This window comes from Mesoplodon mirus (genome assembly GCF_964341445.2).
Source record: "Mesoplodon mirus genome assembly, chromosome: 7".
NCBI classification, from domain to species: domain Eukaryota; kingdom Metazoa; phylum Chordata; class Mammalia; order Artiodactyla; family Ziphiidae; genus Mesoplodon; species Mesoplodon mirus.
Window position 1 is genome coordinate 32,189,354 of NC_138983.1, and position 22,114 is coordinate 32,211,467.

At 36.5% G+C, this 22,114-nt stretch overlaps 1 protein-coding gene across 1 annotated transcript in view; it reads right to left on the reverse strand.

The window, feature by feature from the left end:
- ANO3 (anoctamin 3) overlaps positions 1-22,114 on the reverse strand; it is a gene marked incomplete at both ends in the record, with an annotated part of 394,349 nt that overhangs the window by 17,952 nt on the left and 354,283 nt on the right. Inside the window, 6 exon segments of the mRNA XM_082629094.1 lie at positions 4,805-4,862; positions 5,742-5,853; positions 10,200-10,236; positions 19,692-19,856; positions 20,389-20,529; positions 20,947-21,029. Coding sequence (XP_082485220.1) covers positions 4,805-4,862; positions 5,742-5,853; positions 10,200-10,236; positions 19,692-19,856; positions 20,389-20,529; positions 20,947-21,029 — 596 coding nt within the window.

Sequence of the window (22,114 nt, forward strand, 5' to 3'; positions counted from 1 at the left end):
TCTGCTACAAATATACCATAAGTGGGTTTGGTAGAATGTCTATGAGGCAGAATAATTACTAAGCTACAGAGTCAGATCACAGATCACAGTTGCAAGCTGAAACTTCATTTTTGTAGAGAGACTCACAGAGGCAAATTAACTTGTCCAAGATCATGCAATGCTAACTGGTAATGTGGGAATGAAAGCTTAAGTCTCCTGTACCCTCATCCACTGCTCTTTTACATAATGCTAAGGATGAATTCTATTTACCAAATGTGTTCATTGCCTTGAAGGGTTGCTTTAGCAAAGCCTGTTATTACGCAGGAAGTTAAAAAGAAGACCATCATAGAACCATGTGATTGGATCACTCTCCACAATGGTAGGCTAAAGTGGGGAGGATGGATGACAGACCATTTATAATTTTGTTGAATTTGAGCCTTGATGACTTTGTAGTTTGATTTACAGGGTAGAGAAAGAGATCTAACAGTTTCAGTGGATCTGCCTCTTCACAAAATGATTCCTTTGAGCTAAATCCAGTCCGTCATTACTCTAAAACTCATTCGGTATAAAGTCTATACTTAGAATGAGTAAAGGGCATGGATGAATGTACCGGAGACCCAGGTTTTCATTCCCATTGCACCATTCAAAATTATATGACCATGGACAACCCAAAGCTGGGTGCCTTCACATATTTTTCTCATTTGCTCCTAATGAGAGTCTGGTGACATGGGTGTTAATATCTCTGTTTTGTAGATAATGAAGCTAAGTCACAGACAGAACTATCAGACTCCAATACCCTATTCCTTTCACTTGATCCACTTTAGTATGTTTACTCTAAATCCAATTTACATGTAGGAGCCAGCAATCATTCAGCCATCTTGTACCAAAACCAATTTTTATTAGATTCTCCACTGTGGCAATATGCTATCCCAATGGTGGCTGGAAAGCACAGTGATCAGAACATGAACTCTAGACTGCCGGAATCAAATTGATATCAAGTTGATGACTTCATCAATTTATAGGTATGTTTCAATAATTGTAGGCAAATTATATAACTTCTCTAAGCTTCTGTTTTCTCATCAGTAACATGAGTGTAATAACAGAATTTTTGTGAGGATTAAATGCATTAATATATGTAGAACACTTAGAACCAATTGCTGGAATGTGCTGGCATATAGTAAACACTCATTAAATATTAGCTATTATTAACATTTTACATAGATTTACATATATGAGATATTATGTGGCATAGTATGAGGGAAGTCCAGTATAGCCAGTTCTAAATAAATGTTCTAAATAAAATTGTAGTACTTTTTTCCTTTCTTTATAATGGCTACCATTATTTATGCCAGGGATTTTACATGCATGATCCAATTTAATCTACCTATGGCCAATATTACTGAGATGGCTATTCTTATCACAATTTGCACATAAAGAAAATCGAGACGTAGAGATACTAAGATCATGCGTTCAGGTGCGGCAAAATTAGAATGTAGACTGTCAGATTCCAAAGACAAAATATTTGTTACAGATCATGGTTATGTTCTTTCCTTCAAGACTATTAACATCATCAAAGGAAGGAAAGAGACTTCTTCATCTGTACACCATATATTACGCAGCAGAGACCTAGGATAGAATATGTGTCAATAAATGCTTGCTGTATGATTGAATTCAGAGGGTCAATTCTTATCTTCCATCATGTATACTTTTTCTATCTACACTTCCAAGATTTCTAGAGTCTATCACAAACCCATATTTTTATTTCACTGAGTATTTTTCAAAATAAATAATCCATTTTTGGAAAATATGGTTATAATCTATGTCATATGTATTGTGGAAAATATCTAGGATGGTTATGAAATATTTTTCCTGACATTAGTATTATAATTATTCCCCTGGTACTTTCAAAGAAGAATCATGAATTCCAATAATTTCACAATTAAGAGTACCCAATTAAACAAAATTATTGGTGCTAACAGCCACTAAAATGGCATCAATAGGCAGATCTACCTGCGCGTGACTACACTGTTCCCCACACTACCCTTGCTAACTCCACTGAACACTCCTGGAAAAAGTAAGCCTTGCTTTTGTCCCCCCATTTGGGTAGCTGAAAACTTTTAGCAGATATAGTCATACTTCTGGGCTATGAAAGAAAGCTGCAAGTCTGATTTGGGGATTTTCAGGAGGCCTGGGACTATGAAAGGCCTTAGTTGATCTCTGCCCAATAGAATAATACCCAGGTGGCTGTAGAGACAGAGCATAGATAAATATCAGTTACAATTTATAGAGTTCCTACCACAGTTCAGGGACTGTGCTAATTGTCTTATGCAAATTATCTCTTATTTATTAACAGCTTTGCAACCTAAGTGTTACTATTGCCAGTTTACAGATGAGAAGACAGATATTCAGAGAGGTCAAATTAAGGACAAAGAAGGAATAATCAGCAATATTAACATTTGAGCCCAGTTTTCTGTGATATAAAGCATATGTTCTTTGGGATTTTTAGGCTTTCTCCATGTATTCCAATAAACTTTTAGAAGACTCTGGGGAGACAACATTAATGAGAGAGGCCCTGAGTTTTGGGGACTTTTTAGATAGAGACTAGAAATGTTTCCTATTTCTCAGGTAATCTTTTCTTAGCCTCTCTCTAAATTATGACCTCCTACTAATGCTGCCACAAATTAAATTGGATTTTACATTAGAATAATTCAAACAATTTTGAACTAGACAAGGAATAAACAGTCTGACAATGAGACTGAACAGAGTCCAGAAATTTCAAGATGTAGAATATAAAAAATCTTATAGTCTCATTTTGCCGAATGAAAACATGTATTTATTACATTTATTTATTAAATATGTGGCTTCCAATTAGGCATGGGGGATCTTGATTACTCTTTACATCAAAATAAACTTCCAATGGGCCAAAGATAACAATATTAAAAAAAATAACATTAGCTAAAAATACATGTTAATTTTGGGTTTCCCTGGTGGCATAGTGGTTAAGAATCCACCTGCCAATGCAGGGGACATGGGTTTGAGCACTGGACCAGGACAATCCCACATGCGTGGAGCAACTAAGCCCATGCGCCACAACTACTGACCCTGCGGTCTAGAGCCTGTGAGCCACAACTACTGAGCCCAAGTGCCACAACTACTGAAGCCCGTTTGCCTAGAGCCAGGGCTCCACAACAAGAGAAGCCACCGTAATGAGAAGCCTGCGTACCACTACGAAGAGTAGCCACTGTTCACCGCAACTAGAAAAAGCCCACACGCAGCAATGAAGACCCAACACAGCCATAAATAAATAAATAAATAATTTTTTTAAAATGTGAATTTTTAAAATTTCCTGAATGGAGAATACATTTTTTTGTCATGATACAAATTCCCCAAACCATTAACAACAGTAATATTTTGACTAGAAAATGCTATATAGTTTTGTAAAAAAAATATATCAAAATGAAACTAAACTATATACAAGAAAATGGGAAACATATCTGCAGCAAATATGAAAGATTAGAGCCTAATTTTATTTGTTTATAAATTATTAAAACAGAAAAACAGTTTAATGAAAATAAACAGGAATAATACACACACAGAAGTATAAAATGTCAACAAACATATGAAAAATATTCTCCATCTCACTTGTAATTAAAGGAACTGAAATCAAAAGAAGATATCCTTTGGGGCCTTCCCTGGTGGCGCAGTGGTTGAGAGTCTGCCTGCCGATGCAGGGGACACGGGTTTGTGCCCCGGTCCGGGAAGATCCCACATGCCGCGGAGCGGCTGGGCCCGTGAGCCATGGCCGCTGAGCCTGCGCATCTGGAGCCTGTGCTCCGCAACGGGAGAGGCCACAACAGTGAGAGGCCCGCGTACCGCAAAAAAAAAAAAAAAAAAAAAGAAGAAGATATCCTTTGGATTATTGGTAAAAATTAAAATGTTTCTCTTGGCAAAAGTCTGAAAAGTAGATTCATACTCTATAGGTAAAGCATGGCATTTGGGAGGACAATTTATCAGTCTCAGTGAAAATATAAAATATTCTTACACTGTGATAGAGAGACATTATTCCTAGACATTTTGTTTCCATGACATACATATAATAAATCCATAAAGAAATATGAGACTTTGAAGATATACCTATATATTTATAAATTAGTATTTGAAGTAAGATTTCTTTTGGACTAAATTTTCCCTGCTTAAAAGGAAACCCAGCATGTTTAAAAGTTTGGAAACCAGTATAATAGACAATAATAATTCCCCCAAAGTAAAACAGTTCTGGAGCTAAATTTCTGAGCTTTGTGAATGGAAAAAATAGTTTTGATGGAATATTAAAAAGAGCTGAGGGACTTCCCTGGTGGTGCAGTGGTAAGAGTTTGGGTTCCCAATGCAGGGGACCTGGGTTTGATCCCTGCTCAGGGAACTAGATCCCACATGCATGCTGCAACTAAGAGTTCACATGTCACAACTAAGGAGCCCACGTGCTGCAACTAAGGAGCCACGAGCCACTGCTAAGACCTGGCACAATCAAATAAAAATAAATAAATAAATAGATGAGCAAATTCCTGCTTTACCAAAAAAAAAAAAAAAAAAAAGACCTGAGGTCAGGATCCTGGGGTTTAACCTTCAAGTTCACCCTCTTTTTTGGAAAGACTTAGTTCCTTCATTTCTGAAACCACAGGAAGTCTCCTTTATCAAAAACGCGTCTTCAGCATGCCTGAAATTCCCTTTTCCACCTCCCCTTTCTCTCCCTTCCCACCCCCTCTTCCTCCCACAATCACTGGTCCATATCCATGCCTATCCCCACACCCACCCTTACAAGATTACTTACTTCCTCCAGTCTCCACCGGTTGAAAAGTTTATTGTACTTTCCTGGATGGCCTACAAATCTGTAAAAAGCCATTTTAATTCATTAGCGTTTATGTGGGTTGACTGAAGAACATTTACTAATGCATTACAACAAGTGCATGTGTGGGTAGAGATGTAAGTGTTCTCTGGAGCAACTTGTACCCAAACAGTTGACTTATTAGGCCATGCTTACACATCAAAGGACCCAACTTAAAAAGGAAAAATGATGTGTGAAGTCAATATCAATGAGTTGAGAAAGTACAGACAAACCAACCAAATGAAATTTTCCACTTTTACCTGTAGAGTTTTAATGTCTTCTTGACCTAGTTAACAAATATTAATACAATGTGCTGAATGGTTTAGTTCAAAACGTTTCTAGCTTCAGTATGTTTCCATGGCACTTATCAGAGTGTTAAGCATATGGCAAACCAGAACCAGTAGCTTAATATGCTTCTTTTTCATATTTTGCAGCAAATTTAAGGAAAAGAAAAACATTACCATGATAGGTATGTTTCCCCACTAAGGAACTGTAAGCTGGGGTTACATAAAAATTATTTTCTTATTTAACAAAACCATTACTTATGATTGGAGAGTCATAATTCAACCCAAGGATGGCATATATGTTTTATTTATTTTTTAAAAATGGAAGTATAGTTGATTTACAATGTTGTGTTAGTTTCAGGTATACAGAAAAGTGATACTGTTATATGATTTTATTTTTTTTATGCCAACTTTAACTGGGAGTGGCAGCTAGAAGCACTGTATTGAGAAGTCTTTTGATTTGAAAAAGCATGTGAAGATTGATTGGGACAGTTTTCTAAAGCAGAGGACAAGAATTTGCCACCCCTGTTAACAAACCGGCAGTGGAACTGTTGACAATCTGTCATTCTGCAAAGATAATGCCTATGGAGTTGACTTACCTCCCCAAAAAGAAAGCAATATAGAAGATAGAACTGTTTAAATTGACAAACTGGAAGAGGAACATCTTCAAAGCAAAGCTGTTTTCCCATTCAGATTCTGTTCGAGGATATTCTAAAAGGAACATAGGGTGTGTTTACATAGATGAGGTAAATGGCAAGAAATATGGATACAGAATCAGAAATCCCATGTTCAAAGTCTGGTTCAGTCATTTACTACTTCTATGAGCCACTCAATGTCTCTGAGTTCTACTGTCTGCATCTGTAAAAATAGGAATGATAATATCTGTTCCATAGAGTTGCTGAAAGGATCCAATGAGATAATCTTTAGACATTTCCCACAGCTACAGAAGTATGATGCTTGTTATTAAGATATAAAGATTTTCAGGATTCTCTCTGCTCCTTTCATTTAGAGGTAACCATAAATATTAGATCAGTCTTTCACCCAAACTGGCTATACTTAATATAGGGACCTAAATTGTCCACAGGGTTCTTTGAAAAAGGAATATTTTGTATGCAGACTAAAGTGGAATAGTAAAGAGAAAAGAGGGCTACATCAGTCACAAGAGCCCAGTTTTTATCTCAACCTTACAACTAATTTGCTGGTAATCTCAGGCAGGTCTCTTTACATTTCTTTGTAATCAGTTTTATAATCTGTGAAATGAGGAATTAGATAAGATAATTTTAAGAACTCTGTCAACTCACACCTTAGGGTTCTAACTTTTCAAACAAAACAAAACAAACAAAACACAACAAAATACAGTGATGAGAGAGATTGGATGAAGATGGCAGCATGTACTGCAGCCTCTGCTCCCACTCAGTACCCAAATAAGTGATAGAAAATATATATGCACATCTAATATACATATTTTAATATAATTGAAAAATTCAAGAAAGGTAGAAAATAGATGGGCTCTGACTTAAGGAAAAGAGAGGCCAAAATATATACATGAGCAAAGCACAGTATAAAAACGCAACAGGTCTTGGGGAACTACAAGCCCAAAGCAGGTAGGTGCCAGAAGTAGGAGGGGGTCTGTGGGGCATCCAAAAGAGTGACTGGTTGGTGGGCACCAGTGAGAGCAGTCAGGATAGGCTGACATTTCCCCATGGGTTTTGATAGGTTGTGTTTTCTTTGTTGTTTCCTTCTAAATAGTTTGTAAATTAAGCATAAAACTTATTTAGAAATGAGAATGTGGGTTTTTAAAAAAACCCTGTGAGTAAGATTGCTTTTGGTTCTCCATTTCTAATTTTATTGCATCATGATCCACAAATGTGTCCCGTGTGATTTCTGTTTGGGGGCAAAAAAGTTGCAATTTCATTGTGGCCAAATAACATGGATAAGTTTTGTCAATGTATCAAGTGTCTGAAAATAATATTTCTGTTGAGCATACAGTTTATATATATTTTAAAAGAAGCTTGCTAGTTATGATATTCAAATACTCTATATCCTGGCTTATATTTTGAGTGTGGATTTATCAGTTTATTTTTGTATTTCTATCATTTTTTGCTTTCTATGTTTTGAAGGTTTGTGAAAAGGTGTATAGAAATCATGACTATTATATTGACCTGGTAGATTGTTTATCAGTATGAAGTGTTTCTCTGTCTCTCTCAAATAGATATTAAATTCTTGTTTGCCTAATGTTGATATGGTGACATATGATTTTATTGTTACTATTTTCTTGATATAGATGCTCCTATTGCTGAATTGACCTCTGACAAAATAAAAACTTTTTACCAGTTGACCTAATTTGTTTCTTGGAATCCAGGTTTATTTTTATAGATAATTAATATTACAGATAAATCACAGTTCATTACTATAGTTACTTTATTATTTGGAACAACTGACAACCATTCTGATCTAATTCTCAACAACTATAAAACTAGGCTGAAAAAATTATCTCTTGGAATTAAATGTTATATATTTCCTCTCTAAAAAAACCTTAATGTGATAGAATTGAAGCTTTGATTTTTGTGTGTTTGTGGTTTTAGAAAATAAAATATTTGGACAAAAAAAGAAATCAAGGGGCTTCCCTGGTGGCGCAGGAAGATCCCACATGCCGTGGAGTGGCTGGGCCCATGAGCCATGGCCACTGAGGCTGCGCGTCCAGAGCCTGTGCTCTGCAACGGGAGGCCACAACAGTGAGAGGCCCGCATACCGCAAAAAAAAAAAAAAAAAAAAAAGAAATCAAGAAACAAAGTTTAAAAAAATATTTGAAATAAAACAGTGTTTGGCCTCCTCTAGAAAGTTAAACCTAATTTCTAATTTGAAGCATAAATTTGCAAGCCAAAAGTTATACAGAATATAATGTCATATATATTATATGTATATATTTATATATTTATAGGTATATACATGCAATGATATTATATTACTTTAAATAAAATATCAATATTTTATTAATTTAAATCAATACAATTCATTCATTATTAATCAACAGTTACGAATCCACAGGCATTATGGTATGAGTTACAGGTGAAAAAATCAAATATGAAGTGAATACACCTGGAACTTAGCACAGATAACTGTTCTGTTTCCTACTATCAATTGTGGTCCCCAAATCACTTGCTTAGATTTGCTTCTATCTTGGGTATAAAGTACTTTAAAAGTTAATAAATATAAGGAATCAGAGCTGGAAGAAACCTTTGAGACAATCTAGTTCAAGTGCTTTGTTACCCAACTGAAGAACTTGTAGCTCAGTGGGTTTAAAGAACAATGAAAATTATGAAAAAGATCATTCCCATTTACGGAGCACTTGTCATGTGTCAGGCAGCCAACCTACAATGGTGAAACAGGAAGTATTATCATTCTCATTTTACCAGTGAAGAAACTGAGACTCAAAAAAAAAAAGGAGGAGGAACAGAGGAAAGAGGAGGGGAGGAAGCATGGAATGGAGAGAGGGGAAAACTTGCTCATAGTCATGTAATTTCCAAGTGATCACGTCATCCAGAGGATGAACTAGGAACTAGTTCTTCCCTCTACACACCGCTCCTTCTCTTGTTACTTGTATTTGTAAATACATTATAACAAAAGTGATATATCATAATAGAGTCATACAGTTCCTCCACCATAGTCAATGGAGTCTGTCACTTCTGAGTTTAAATTCTACTTATTTAACTTAATTATCTTGGTTTTCTTATCCATAAACTAGGGATCACACTGTCATAGAGTTGTGATGACAATAAAACAAAATAATGAAGGAGAAGTGTTTAGCTTAGCCCAGTGCCTTGGCTCTGGTGAGTTCTCAAACAATAAAAGATCACTGCTCGAACAAATCTGCGAAAAAAGTTTTGTACCCCAAACTGGGGGACCAAAAATTAAGTTCGAGGATAGAAAAAAAGACATTTTCTGACACGTAAGGTTTTGAGAAATTTACTTTCCAGGTAGCAAAATAAGGAATTAAGTTAAGACAGAAGAAACATAGGATCCAAAAAGTAATGTCCAATGGAGAAAAAAAAGGTGAAAGGAATTCCCACAGTGCTGGTGAAGGGAAGTGTAGATGCAGCTGAGCACAAACCCAGAGGGCAACCTATTGAGACTGGAGTAGACAGTGGTTCAGGGAGGAAAACTCTAAGAAGAAAATAAAATGAATACAATACTTGATGCTTTTGAATGTATTTAGAGAGAATTTAGAGTTATGGCAGGAAGTTTGGGATAAATTAAGGAAAGTATGTGTAGACAATTAAGCAAAAAAACGTGCTATTATTAGCTTCATGAAAATATAAAGGTTGTGTAAGAAAGGAAGGATCACACTACACACCATGCCTTAGATGTGAACATAGTTCTCCAGACACAATGATTTGAACACTAATTATTCATTTGGCTAAAACTGTTGGTACAACTGCTTTGGAAGGAGGGGAATTAAGTCTGTTTTTAGCTGGTGATGGATGGGAAAGTGTGCGGGGACAGGACACTGCAGGGAATAAAGACTTAAGTTCTTGTCTTTATGATGGGAAGACAATCACTTCCCAAAGCTGGAAAACCCAAGAATGGCATGAAATTTAGAAATAGGGTAGAAAACAACAGAAGAAATTAATTGATAAAATGCTAAAAAGCCGTCCCTCAGGGATATGGAAAATAAGAATGGGTAATGTGGCAAAGGACTGGTGTTTATTATAAATCTCTTAATAATCTTTTGCCTTTTAAATTGTGTACATGTAATATGACACTTTGATAAAATTAAATATTGGGAGTGGAAATCACAAAGAACTGAAAAGGTAGTGGAAAAAAGCAATTCCAAGTCGGGAGAACTAGGTTTGCTAATTTCTAGTAAGATTTTGTAACTATACACATTGCCTCTCTATAGTTATGTGATGTAGTCCAACTTCCTACGCCCCTTCTTTCACTTTTACTGACAATTATATAACTAAAGTTGATATAAAAACATATAAAAATGCTAGTGTGTAAAGCAACTGCAGAATAATATGCCCATGTTACTAAAGAGTGAAGAAAAATGGACTTACCTAAATTAGTGAGAAGGTAAGCAATTTTTTCATAAGCCTGTAATAAAAGAAAACAAATAGTTAATGTTATTATTTTCTTTTAGAAAAGGCTGTTATTTACACTACTCAAGAAACATCTAAAGTATATTCTACATAGTGGCTACATTTTTAATTAAGCAGAAGCAAGTTTTAAATCTTACTCTACAGTGCTTTATATATACACATACACACAAAATTCATGTAATAAAAATGTGTTGTAAATATGTGTATATATACAGACACGCTTGATTTCTGCAATACCGTCTTTTCTGCTAGCTATCTTTATTTCCACTTTGTACATCAAAGAAATGAGACTTAAAAACCCCAAAGACATTCAACTAGTTAATGGCTGACCTGGGATTTAATAATCAAATTATATGTGCTTTTCACTACACTGGAAGTTTAAGTGGAAGTATGTCTTCTTTACTATTGATAAAGAATTTTCCAAACTATGACAAAGACAGTGGGCAAAGTTGCATTCCTAAAGGACAAAGCTGGTTTGGTGGTTATTTAAAACAAGATTCACTAGTCAAATCTGTTGAATCTGTAAGTCACATGCACAACAGATTTTTATAACATTTTTTATATTCTGCCACCTTCTCCTTGTCCCACCGTACTCTGTGTACCACTCATACAGACTCAAGGAAAGAAACCATATTTCACGATATTCCAAGTAAATATAGTTGGAAATGTATATTTACTATGGACAGAAGGGTGATATGTGTGTGTATGTAAATATGACTACATAACCCCACAATTCAACAAATTATTCTTTAGATTATAAATTCCAATAACTCTGCCCCTTGGCATGCAAAATCAAAAAGGTGTCTGGACACTTTAAAAGTTGTTCACCTTCCCTACCTGTTCTTTCAATAAAACTATTATGATTATTCATCTTGACCATGATTCAATCCATCTCTTCCTAAGATTTAAAGTGTTATCTTGAGACAAAAAGATTATATTGAGTACAATAGTCTCATTCTACACCTGGTGCAGTTTCTTTTTTTTTTTTTTTTTGAACTGTACACTCAAGTAATCATTTTCAAATTTTAGGACCCGATTAGCTTGAATTCATGAGCACCAAAGTTATCCTGACTTTGTTCTTTTCCATGCCCCATTTATCAACTAGGATGATTAGAGAAGGGTCTCCAGAGAGTATTGGAAGATAGCCTTATCAATCAGCAAATAGTACTTGAGTAGCTCTTATGCCTCAGGCACTGAATTAAGTGCCCTTATGGGGACTGAGAGAAAATTTTATTTAAATAACTGCCATTTAGAGTATTTGGCTGGTGTCAAACAGTGTTTTATATATACTATTATTTATATTTGTCCTTACAACAATATTATCAAATAGGTATTATGATTCCCATTTTACAGAACAGGAAACTAAGGTTTAGAATGTTAAGCACCTAACCTGAGATAATACTTCTAAGCAAGTAGCCAAGTCGGGATTTGGTATCACGGCTCTCTTGTGCCACCTATGCTGTGCCTTGTCACATAACCACTTCAGATTTTGTCTTAATACTTAGCACATAGACCTGTCTGTAAGCCTGGGATGGTGATATCTGCAGCTGATGCCCCAAGGGATTACAATAACCTAATAACCTTTGGAGGAATGTTATGAATCACAAAAGATGCTGTGCCACCCTGGATATATTGTTCTTGGAAAGCTGTCTGGGGTAGTGGACAGCCTGCATCACCCAAGGCCCAAATGCCCATTGGCATCATCAGGATGATGAACTACAAAATCAGTCCATGCAGAGTGACATGTTAACTCACCCACAAAGTGTAGGAAGAAAACACAATGCAAATATAACCAACTGGATGGTGTATTACAGCAATCACATTGACACAGCAAGTTGTGTGTGTGTGTGTGTGGTAGAATGGATATGTACTTGGGGGAGGAGAGAATAAGGGGATTCAGGGTCAATTGTTCTGGTTACTACATTACACACATGTAGTATATGTATATACTACATAAATATACATCATTTTATATATATATATATATATATATATGCAATATATGTGTGTAAAACATTTATAAATAAAATAAAATTTAAGAAGTGTATAAAATACCATATTGAGGAACCTATGCTTTTAAAAATTATTCACTAGTGCATTCAGTAAGCTGATATTCTGTGGTCATATATATTGGGTTAAAAATATTTATTAGGAATTGCTAATGAGTCAGGTACTATTCAGGGAACCAAACAACAGTGAACCAAACATAGTCTCTACTTTCATGGAATTTAAACTCCAGCGCTCAGAGACAGATGACAAAGAAATATGTAATTGGCCAGAAGATGCAAAGTACTGAGAGGAAAGATGAAGCAAGCTGAGGGGTACAGAGTAGTGGTGGCACAGCGTGCTATTTAGAGGGTGGTCAGGGAAGCCTCTCCAAGAAGGTGGCATTTGAGCAGAGAGCTGCATGGAGTGAGGGAACCCAGCAGGGATGCAGCTCAGTGTCTGGGGGACACGGAAATTGTAAGTGCAAATGCCTGAGCCTGCCATGGGCTTGGTGTGCTTCATGAAGGACAAGGAAGGTAGAGGGACAAAGGTGGAGGCAGTAAAGGTAGTAAAGGTAAAGGTAGTAAGTAAAGTAAAGTAAAGGTAGTAAGAGATGAGTCAGAGAGATCTCAGAGGGAAACACCTTTTCAGGGCCTGGTAGGCTATGGTGAGGACTTTAGAATTGAGAAGTCATCTCCCTACTAATGCTTTGTTTTGGGGTGCAATGCAGAAATCAGTTGTGGGAAAAAATGGCAAAGGCAGAGATAAAACAGCAAGGTTGTTGTGAAGGGGCAAATTAAGCAGTTGTACACGTGTTTATTTTTTAGTTTTATTTTTTTTGCGGTATGCGGGCCTCTCACTGCTGTGGTCTCTCCCATTGCGGAGCACAGGCTCTGGACGTGCAGGCTCAGTGGCCATGGCTCACGGGCCCAGCCGCTCCACAGCATGTGGGATCTTCCCGGACTGGGGCACAAACCCGTGTCCCCTGCATCGGCAGGTGGACTCTCAACCACTGCGCCACCAGGGAAGCCCTGTACACATGTTTTAATGTTCTTTATCTCTGAGTCAGAGGCTCACAATCCAACCTTCCTTGTAAAAAGGAGCTCCAAAGAGACTTTTGCACAGTCAAAAAGAGTCTGCACTTTCCCAGGAATCCTCCTTTTTGAATTTCTAGAAACCGTGGACATACACATGAAAAAACTAAACAAATACATTAAAAAAAAATAAAAAAGCTAAATTTCTTATTAAATGAGTCATTTGCCATTGCTTCCTTTCGAGGTTAAGATGTGTGGTCTAACACTTTGAACCACCCTATTCCATAATAACCTATTTGCATTGTAATTACCAGTGGAAATAAGGTGTTGAGGAGAGTCAGGTACATTTTGAGGTCTTTGGGGATCAGGCCCATGAAGGAAACATAGGAATGTATTCTCTGGACTTTAGAGATGGAAGTGGATCAATAATGTGGAAGAGTCCAGAACCAGCATGAATACACAATAGCCAAGTGTATTCAGGGCTTTCTTCTTTCTTTTTCCTTCCTTTTGGTTATAGTGTGCTCTATGCATGGTACATGGACTTTAAAATGAGAGGAGGAATACCAAAAGGAGTTTATCCTTTCATTGACAATGCTGAAATGGTTTAATTGGCTTAATCCCAGAAGTACAAGAGTACTTCTGCTGTGATATTTCTATTTTTTCTTAAAAATTACATGTTAAAAAAAAATTACATGTTAATCATGAGACCAGAGAACTTTCATTCTTAAAATAATTCTTAGATTAATTGAGGTTTGATTGTCAAGCAACAAGAATATACACTTTTTAAGTAACTGCACATTTTAAATTTTTATTAAAATCTTTTTGGAAGTATTTCCTAATGATGGTTAACCATGCTACTTATGGCACCTCCGGTAGCATTATATTTTGAGGGGCAGCAAAATAAAGAATAAAAAGGATGGGATTTGTAAAGAGAAACTCCTGGTTTCAAATTCTGGCTTTGTAGTTTCTTAGCTGTATGCCTGGTAAAAGATGTTAAAGATAATAACTTGAAGTTTTAGTTATTGTTAAATTATTTGCAATTATTCTTTGGAAGATGTGATTTCCGATTTTGGCTGTGTATCAAAATCACCTTAGCTCCTTAAATCACTGATTTTGTAATGCTATTTTGTGGATTAACTGGATCAGAATCACTTGGAGAGCATTATGGGAAATTTTTTGTTTTAAATACAGACTTCATAGTCCTACAAAGAAGATTCTGAATGAGACTCAGGAATCTGTAGTTTTTCAAAAGTGTTTCATGTGATTTGATGACTATAAGAGTAGGAAACAATCCTTTAAGTTACTTTTATGATCTGTAAAATGGGCCTGTCATCAAATTTTTATTATCTTGATCCATAAATCTCTCCCAAATTAAATATTTGTAGGAATGCCACAATCCACCTGTTTTAAAAGCTTAGAGAATATATATCCTTTGATTGTTAGTTTGAATGAAATTAACAAGGGCAGAAAACTTGAAAGACACAAAATATAATTCCAGTAACAAAAATGACTTTGAGCACATACAATATTCAAAATGCTAGGATATTTGGAAAATAAAATATTTAAAATGTATTGAAAGAATATATTCTAAATGTCTTTTAGGCATTAGGCAAAGACCTGGAGATATAAACATGAGGAAGCCACAGCCCCTGCTCATGAGGAATTTATAACCTGATAGCTGGAGAATAGGCATATCCCAAACACTGTAGCAGAAGAGCATTCACAAAAGAGATTGTTTAATGCTATCAGGAGAATCTGATAAGGAGGGAGAATAGACCTGTCCAAACACCTGTGAGAAGAACAGACACAAAGAGATTCTTTAATTCCACATATGGGATTGAGAAAAAATTTTATGAAAGAAGTGATCCTTAACTGAAATTTTCAAAGATGAAGAGATATTCTTCAAGGAGACAAAAAGAAAAAAAAGGTCAATAGAGGAAGCACTGTGAACCAAGAGATGGGTGTGAAATAGCAGAATGCCAGGGAGCAAGCACAAGTGGTTCTATAGGCTGGACTGCAGGGTGTGACAGGGAGGGGGCAAGATACAAACCCCAACAAGGGGAGAAGGGAAAACTGGCTTTAAATAATGGAGACCCTCTCATGCCATTGATGTCAGAGGCAATGGGAACCTGTTATACAGATCTGAGTACAAAATAAAATGATCAAATTTGTAATTTTTTTTTTTTTTTTTTTTTGTACACGGGCCTCTCACTGCTGTGGCCTCTCCCATTGCAGAGCACAGGCTCCAGTCACGCAGGCTCAGCGGCCATGGCTCACGGGGCCAGCCGCTCCACGGCATGTGGGATCTTCCCGGACCGGGGCACGAACCCACGTCCCTTGCATCGGCAGGCAGACAACCATTGCGCCACCAGGGAAGCCCTCAAATTTGTAATTTTGAAAGACCCTTGCAGCAGTGGTGTGAAAGGGAGATGGGAAGAGTGGAGAATAGAGACAGGAAGACTCACCAGTTAGAAGGCTGTGACAATAGCCTGAGCTAGAAATGACAAACAGCTGAACTAAGGAAGCAGAAGTGAGGATGGGGAGCAGGGAATGGATAAGAGTGATGTTACGGAAGCACAGTTCACAACAGTCACTGATATGATGAAGGAGACAAAAGTAATGCATGAAGAATGACAAGGTTTCTGGTTGTGTACATTAAACATGAAAAGTTCAGTTTTAAAAAATTATTTGGCTGATTTAAACTATTTTTCCATGCACTCATTTCATAGTTTCATGTATATGGCTTATAGCTGAAAAGCATATTAGATTAATAGAATATTTTAACTGAGTCCAAATCCCTCGTTTGGGGAATATGGTAGCACAGGGATCACAAAGTCAAGCTATTAAGAAACATTTGGGACTTCCCTGGTGGCACAGTGGTTGAGAGTCCACCTGCCAATGCAGGGGACACGGGTTCGTGCCCCGGTCCGGGAAGATCCCACATGCCACGGAGAGGCTGGGCCTGTGAGCCATGGCCGCTGAGCCTGCGCGTCCGGAGCCTGTGCTCCGCAGCGGGAGAGGGCACAACAGTGAGAGGCCCGCGTACCGCAAAAAAAAAAAAAAGAAACATTTATATGAGTACTTTTGAAAAGTACATTTGTATGAGCTGTATATTTAGAGTCGTTCTGCAAATAACAAAAGATAGCATTTGGTATTCTAGGTGAATCTTTTTGGTGGTATAATTTTTTAAAGAGTCTGATATTTTGATATTAATGATGTTAATCTATCCTTATTTGATTAAGCTCTTAAACTGATCCTGTGTGTTCAGGTGAGTCAGAAGGGCTGTTTCATAAACTGTGAAGTGCCTTAACATCCTGGGTGGGAAGGAAATGCATAAATTCACAAGGGCATTATTTTTTTTACACTGATTGAATCTGAGAAATATAACATTCCTTTCACGTTTGTTGAGTTGGCTGTGTAATTCACTTCTTTTATGCTAAGTCCATTTTAAAATCTTCTCCTGAGTTAGTTGCAAGGGCAAAGGAGAAGTTGTATGGTCTACTTCACTTCTAACAATCCCTGAATCTGAAAGCCAAAATGCTCAACAAGTAGAAATAAACATTTAGAAAGAGAAAAGTAAGCTCTGTTTTCTCCTGGGAACTTGGATGCTTATTTCATAGCACTAGGCACTTACATGGGCTTTTGTATTTAATTAAGTAGAGCTAGTGGGATTTTAAGGATCTCAAAGGATGGTTTCTATGATAAAAATAGTACTATCCTTACCTGTCTACAGAGGTCTTTGTTGTCTGTAAATGCAAGTACTTTGGAAGAAAGAATACACTAAGCCTCATCAAAAATATAAACTTAGTGAGAAGAAGTTATATCTGAACCTATAAGAGAGAAGAATGTATGTTGGAGGGTCAGTTGTGATTCTAGGGAAGGGGTGATCACCGAGGATAGAAATTGGAGGGGGAGCAGAATCAGAGTTCAAGGGACTGGGAATTGAGAAGCACCTGGAATAATATAAAACTGGAGTCTGGTACATCAGTGAAAACTGCAGCCAGCCTGATAGAAAGTAATGGACTTTTATCAGGACACTAAGTTGAGGAACTGATGATTCAAACTGATGAAAGCCAGGGCAGTGTTCAGAGGGGCAGGGGAGAGGGAGAGAGCGTAAATGAGAACAGAAGGAACAGACGTGGGGGAGAGAGAGAGAGAGAGAGAGAGAGAGAGAGAGAGAGAGAGTGTGTGTCCTGGGATGTTAGCCATTGATAAGCCTGTTCCTTACTTGGTGAAAGATGAAATTTAAAAAATGACCCAAAGTTGCTACCTAGGTGGCTGCGGTTTTATGGGTAACTCATATATAAAGTAAAAATAAAGTACATTCCAATTCTAATTTGTTCCAAATTTTATATCATGGTAGAATGTTTTAAAAGTAAAGGCTATTTTTTTCTGATTATAAATCAAAACCTACATATAGAGATAAATATTTGAATGAACAGAAAAAATATATATTAAATCAAATATTATCCTGAGATATAACAACTGTTAACATTTTATTGTCACTCTTCAAAATGCAGGTGTGTTCCAATGGAAATCAAGTGAAATTGTATACCCTTCTTCCGTAACTGTATTCCATGTACTTAAATAATATTAAAATTTTAAATTCAACCAACTTACTAAGGATAAGAAATTAGATCAATTTAAAATCAGACTAGCTGATTGCTAGTATTACCTAGAAATAAATACATTAACCACTTAGCTTCCTTTCCCTTAGATAATGAGATCAACCACAATAACCTCTGTCCACTGGAAAACTGCCACAATACACTGGTTTTGTTAGAAACAATTTCTTTCCCTATCTGCCAGAATAGTTAATATAAGAACCATAAATATAAAAATCTACAATGTCCTTGCTGTGAATGGTTCCTCCTTCAATGTGGTGACTTTGTGCAATGCACAACATATACTTCCTTATATAGGCTACCACACAAGCCTCTTAATCCTAGCACTGTCTTTTTTCAATGTTTATTGTTCACTTTATGAGTCAAAAGCATAAATTAAAATACTGTATGGCTTATTTGGAGATACAGTAAACAACATTCTTCTTCTGCAAATTAACCTAAACCTGAAGAAAGGAGACTCCAGTTGAAAATATTAACTATTGTCCTTGCATTAATATTTACCCATTTCTCAGTGATTATTTATTTTCTCTTAAGAACATCTCTGATAAGTTTAAAGTTAAATAGTAAATGGTTCCAGTTCCCTCCCGACTAACCATGTAACATCAGTATCAATCCACGTTTGGAACCAAATGCATGTTACCTACTTATGTTATCAACATCATTGTTTGTGTATTGGTCAGCCCTCTATATGAATTATCTCATCATGTAAATATATAAGCACTAACACTTACTATATGCATAATCTGGGACAAGTTATTTAAGCTCTCTTAATTTCAGCTTCCTCATTTACATAATGGAGAAAATATTGACCTTGTGGTGTTGTTGGAAGAGGTAAAGGAAAGATATTATTCTAAATGTGCCAATAAGTGCCTCCTCTCTTCAGAAAATGGGGCCCCATCCACAGATCTTGCTGAAGAGGTAGACCTAAGCATAATATTGTCCTTTCGGCCATAGACATTTAGTTCATAAGTCACTTGGTATATGTGAAGTTGAACCAATCAGATGCTTTCTCTGAGAAACTAGCACATTGAAACACTGGATGATCTAAGTTAAATAAACTACAGAAATTGACCAACGTGGTCATGAATTTAGAGCCAATGAAAATAACAAAAGCATAGCAATGCAACAGTATACTAGACTCTGAAAGGGAGGCCATGGGTGGGCAGATAGTCTCTTCCTGATAGAATGGAGCAGATATGCAAATAGAATCATTGGAAAAAGAGGTAGAAAGAAAGGAAAAGAGAAAGAGAGAGGGAAAGAAGATAGAGAGAGGGAGAGAAAAACAGAGGAAGAGGGAGGGAGGGAAGGAAGGAAAAAAAAAACTTAGTCCCAGAGGAATAAAAATGGAGTAGCTGTCTGATTGTTTTCCATTTCACATGAGGTCTTGGAGATAACAAGGCTACACTTTCAAACAGAATTTCCTATATCTTTCCAATAAATTCTCCTCTGAGGTTGAGTTTGTTAGAATGGCTTTCTAATCCAAACAATCCCTTATCTGAATGAAAAGAGCATAGCACCATTTCTAGCACACACTAGATACTCGATGAATGGAAGTTGTCGCTAAACAAAACTATAAACCCAAAGAGTAAGGAAGACAATACAACTGTCGTTGATTTTAATTTTTTAAAAATCCATCATGTAAACCACATAAATGAAATGTTTTCTGTTAAGCCAAATTGTCTTTGCCAGAAATGATACTAGGTCTTATTTTGACTGCCTGTAAATCCAATCCAAGTATAAAGGAAACACAGTCTTCTCCTTTACCCAACTCCTGTACACCTATTGAAAAATTTGTAAACACTTACAAGATTCAGTGCCATAATGATCACAAAATTGATACAGACTGCAGCAGCAGAAGTTGCAAACTGCCAGTGTTGTTTGATGAAATTCCACTTGAATGATGCAAACTGTTCCATGACAATCAGGCGATACACGACGACTGCAAACACGGCAGTGATCACCAGAGAAATCTACAATATGGGAGACCAGAGGAGACATCCACATTGTGCATCGTTAACAAAACAAAAGCAACTCCATAGATCCAATACACTGACCCCAAAAGCTAAAGAAATTTACTTTTCTAAGAAAGCATATGTAAATTTAAATTTTCCTTTAAGGAACTAACGTTCATTAGAGTCAAAATAAATGGTATAAGATTCAGTTGTTTCAGTGGGATATGCTGTTCAAATCCCCACTTTCGCATGAATGCTTGGTTTTAAAACAAAATATCTAATTTTAGGATGACCATATAATTTCCATTTTATCTTAGATGATCTTTGTTTCTCCCAAAGAGTGTTTTATTTAGGGATATGCACAAACTCCCTTTGTAATTATTCTGTGACCTGCTGTGATTTTTATTTTGTTTAATAGTATGTATGTACTACCAAGGTACTGAACAGGATACAGTGTCTTACATCCTCAGGGTCACAAAATGAGTTGGTATCCTAGAACATCTTTCTAAACCTGGAATCCCACATTCTGAGATTTATGGTTATACTTTACCATGAAGAATATTCCTGAGATAGAAACAAGAAGCCGAGTGACTTTGTCTGAGGAAGGCTGATGTGGCTCAGGTTTTCCACTAATGGGATTCACTCTCTCCATCTTGTAATACTTTGCTTCAAACTGGGGACGAAGTGTTTCCTATGAGAAAAACTAAAGTTAACTAAATATATGTCATACATTTTTTAAAAATCCAATATTTAATAAATTTCCGGAATTTGGCCTACTTTTATATCAAGTCTTGGCAAAGAAGCAAATTGTAAAAAATTAGATGAAAGTTATTTTAGGGTTTATTTAACCCTAAACTATATTTTAATTAGCACAGTTTTTCCACTAATGCAATTTAAGGAAACATCATAGAAGTGCTTTGAAAAAATTACACATTTCATCATTGATCTTTACTGTCTTCATAAAATAAGAATCTTGTTAGTAAAAAAAAGTCAAGTAAAAATTGAATGGTGTTTAGCTGCTTCCTGCTTGGACATTAAGGACAGTGAATGATTTTCTGTACCATATGTTATTCCAGTTTCTTTATCTCCTGGTTTCTTAACATCTTACCTCCTCTTCTTCCCATTCAATAAGGTCCCAAGTATAGGTCAGTGTACTTCTTCTCCTTTTCCAAAACTCCAGGAAGACTGTGGCTATAAATAATAATAATATTATTATTATTACAATTCTTTACCTGACCATATCCCACTCTGTCATCATTGCCTTTCTTCTTGTATTGATGCATTCACATCCTTTTATTAAATAATTAAAATTAACTACATTTGTATTAAATTTATACAGCTGGAATGTTTTTTCCCTTACCCTCTTCTCCCTATCTGTGTAACTGCTATCAGCATGCACTCCTGATGGAGAGTGATTTTTTTTAATAAATTTATTTATTTTATTTATTTATTTTTGCTGCATGGGGTCTTCATTGATGCATGAGGGCTTTCTCTAGTTGTGGCAAGCAGGGGCTATTCTTCGTTGCAGTGCGTGTGTTTCTCATTGCGGTGGCTTCTCTTGTTGTGGAGCACAGGCCCTAGAGCGTGGGCTTCAGTAGTTGTGGCATACGGGCTTAGTAGTTGTGGTTCTTGGGCTCTAGAGCTCAGGCTCAGTAGTCGTGGCACATGGGCTTAGCTTCTCCATGGCATGTGGGATCTCCCAGACCAGGGCTCGAAACCGTGTCCCCTGCATTGTCAGGCAGGTTATTAACCACTGCACCACCAGGGAAGTCCAAGAGTGATTCATTTTATTGGAATAAATAAGCAGAGATTTTTGTTACAATAGCATGATCTTGATCTTGTGAAACTGGGTTGGAGATGAAGCTGGAGATAAGAGGCCTTCAGGGGAAAAAGGAACTTTGTTGTCAGGGGAAAGCAGGGCTTCATGTGCATCATTGGAGGTAGAGAGTATTTTGGAAAATCTGAAGATGATACCCCATAATTCTGCTCCTTAGCAACATGCATTGTATTTATTTTTTCACTCCTACCTCTCTGACTATAATGACATACTTTTCTCAACGTTACAAAAATTTCAAAGATGCACATGCTGCATCCATCCCTTGTACTTCCATATCTCATGTCCATTTCCAGTGACTTTCCTCTGTGATCTAAAGTCAATGGTACAGACTAACAGAATCATAGGGTCAAGCATGTAAGAGAGGTAAGATTCTGTATGTAGTTTGTTCCAAGTTATTTTAAATTCACAGAAAACAAGGCCCAGAGTCACTGACATACAT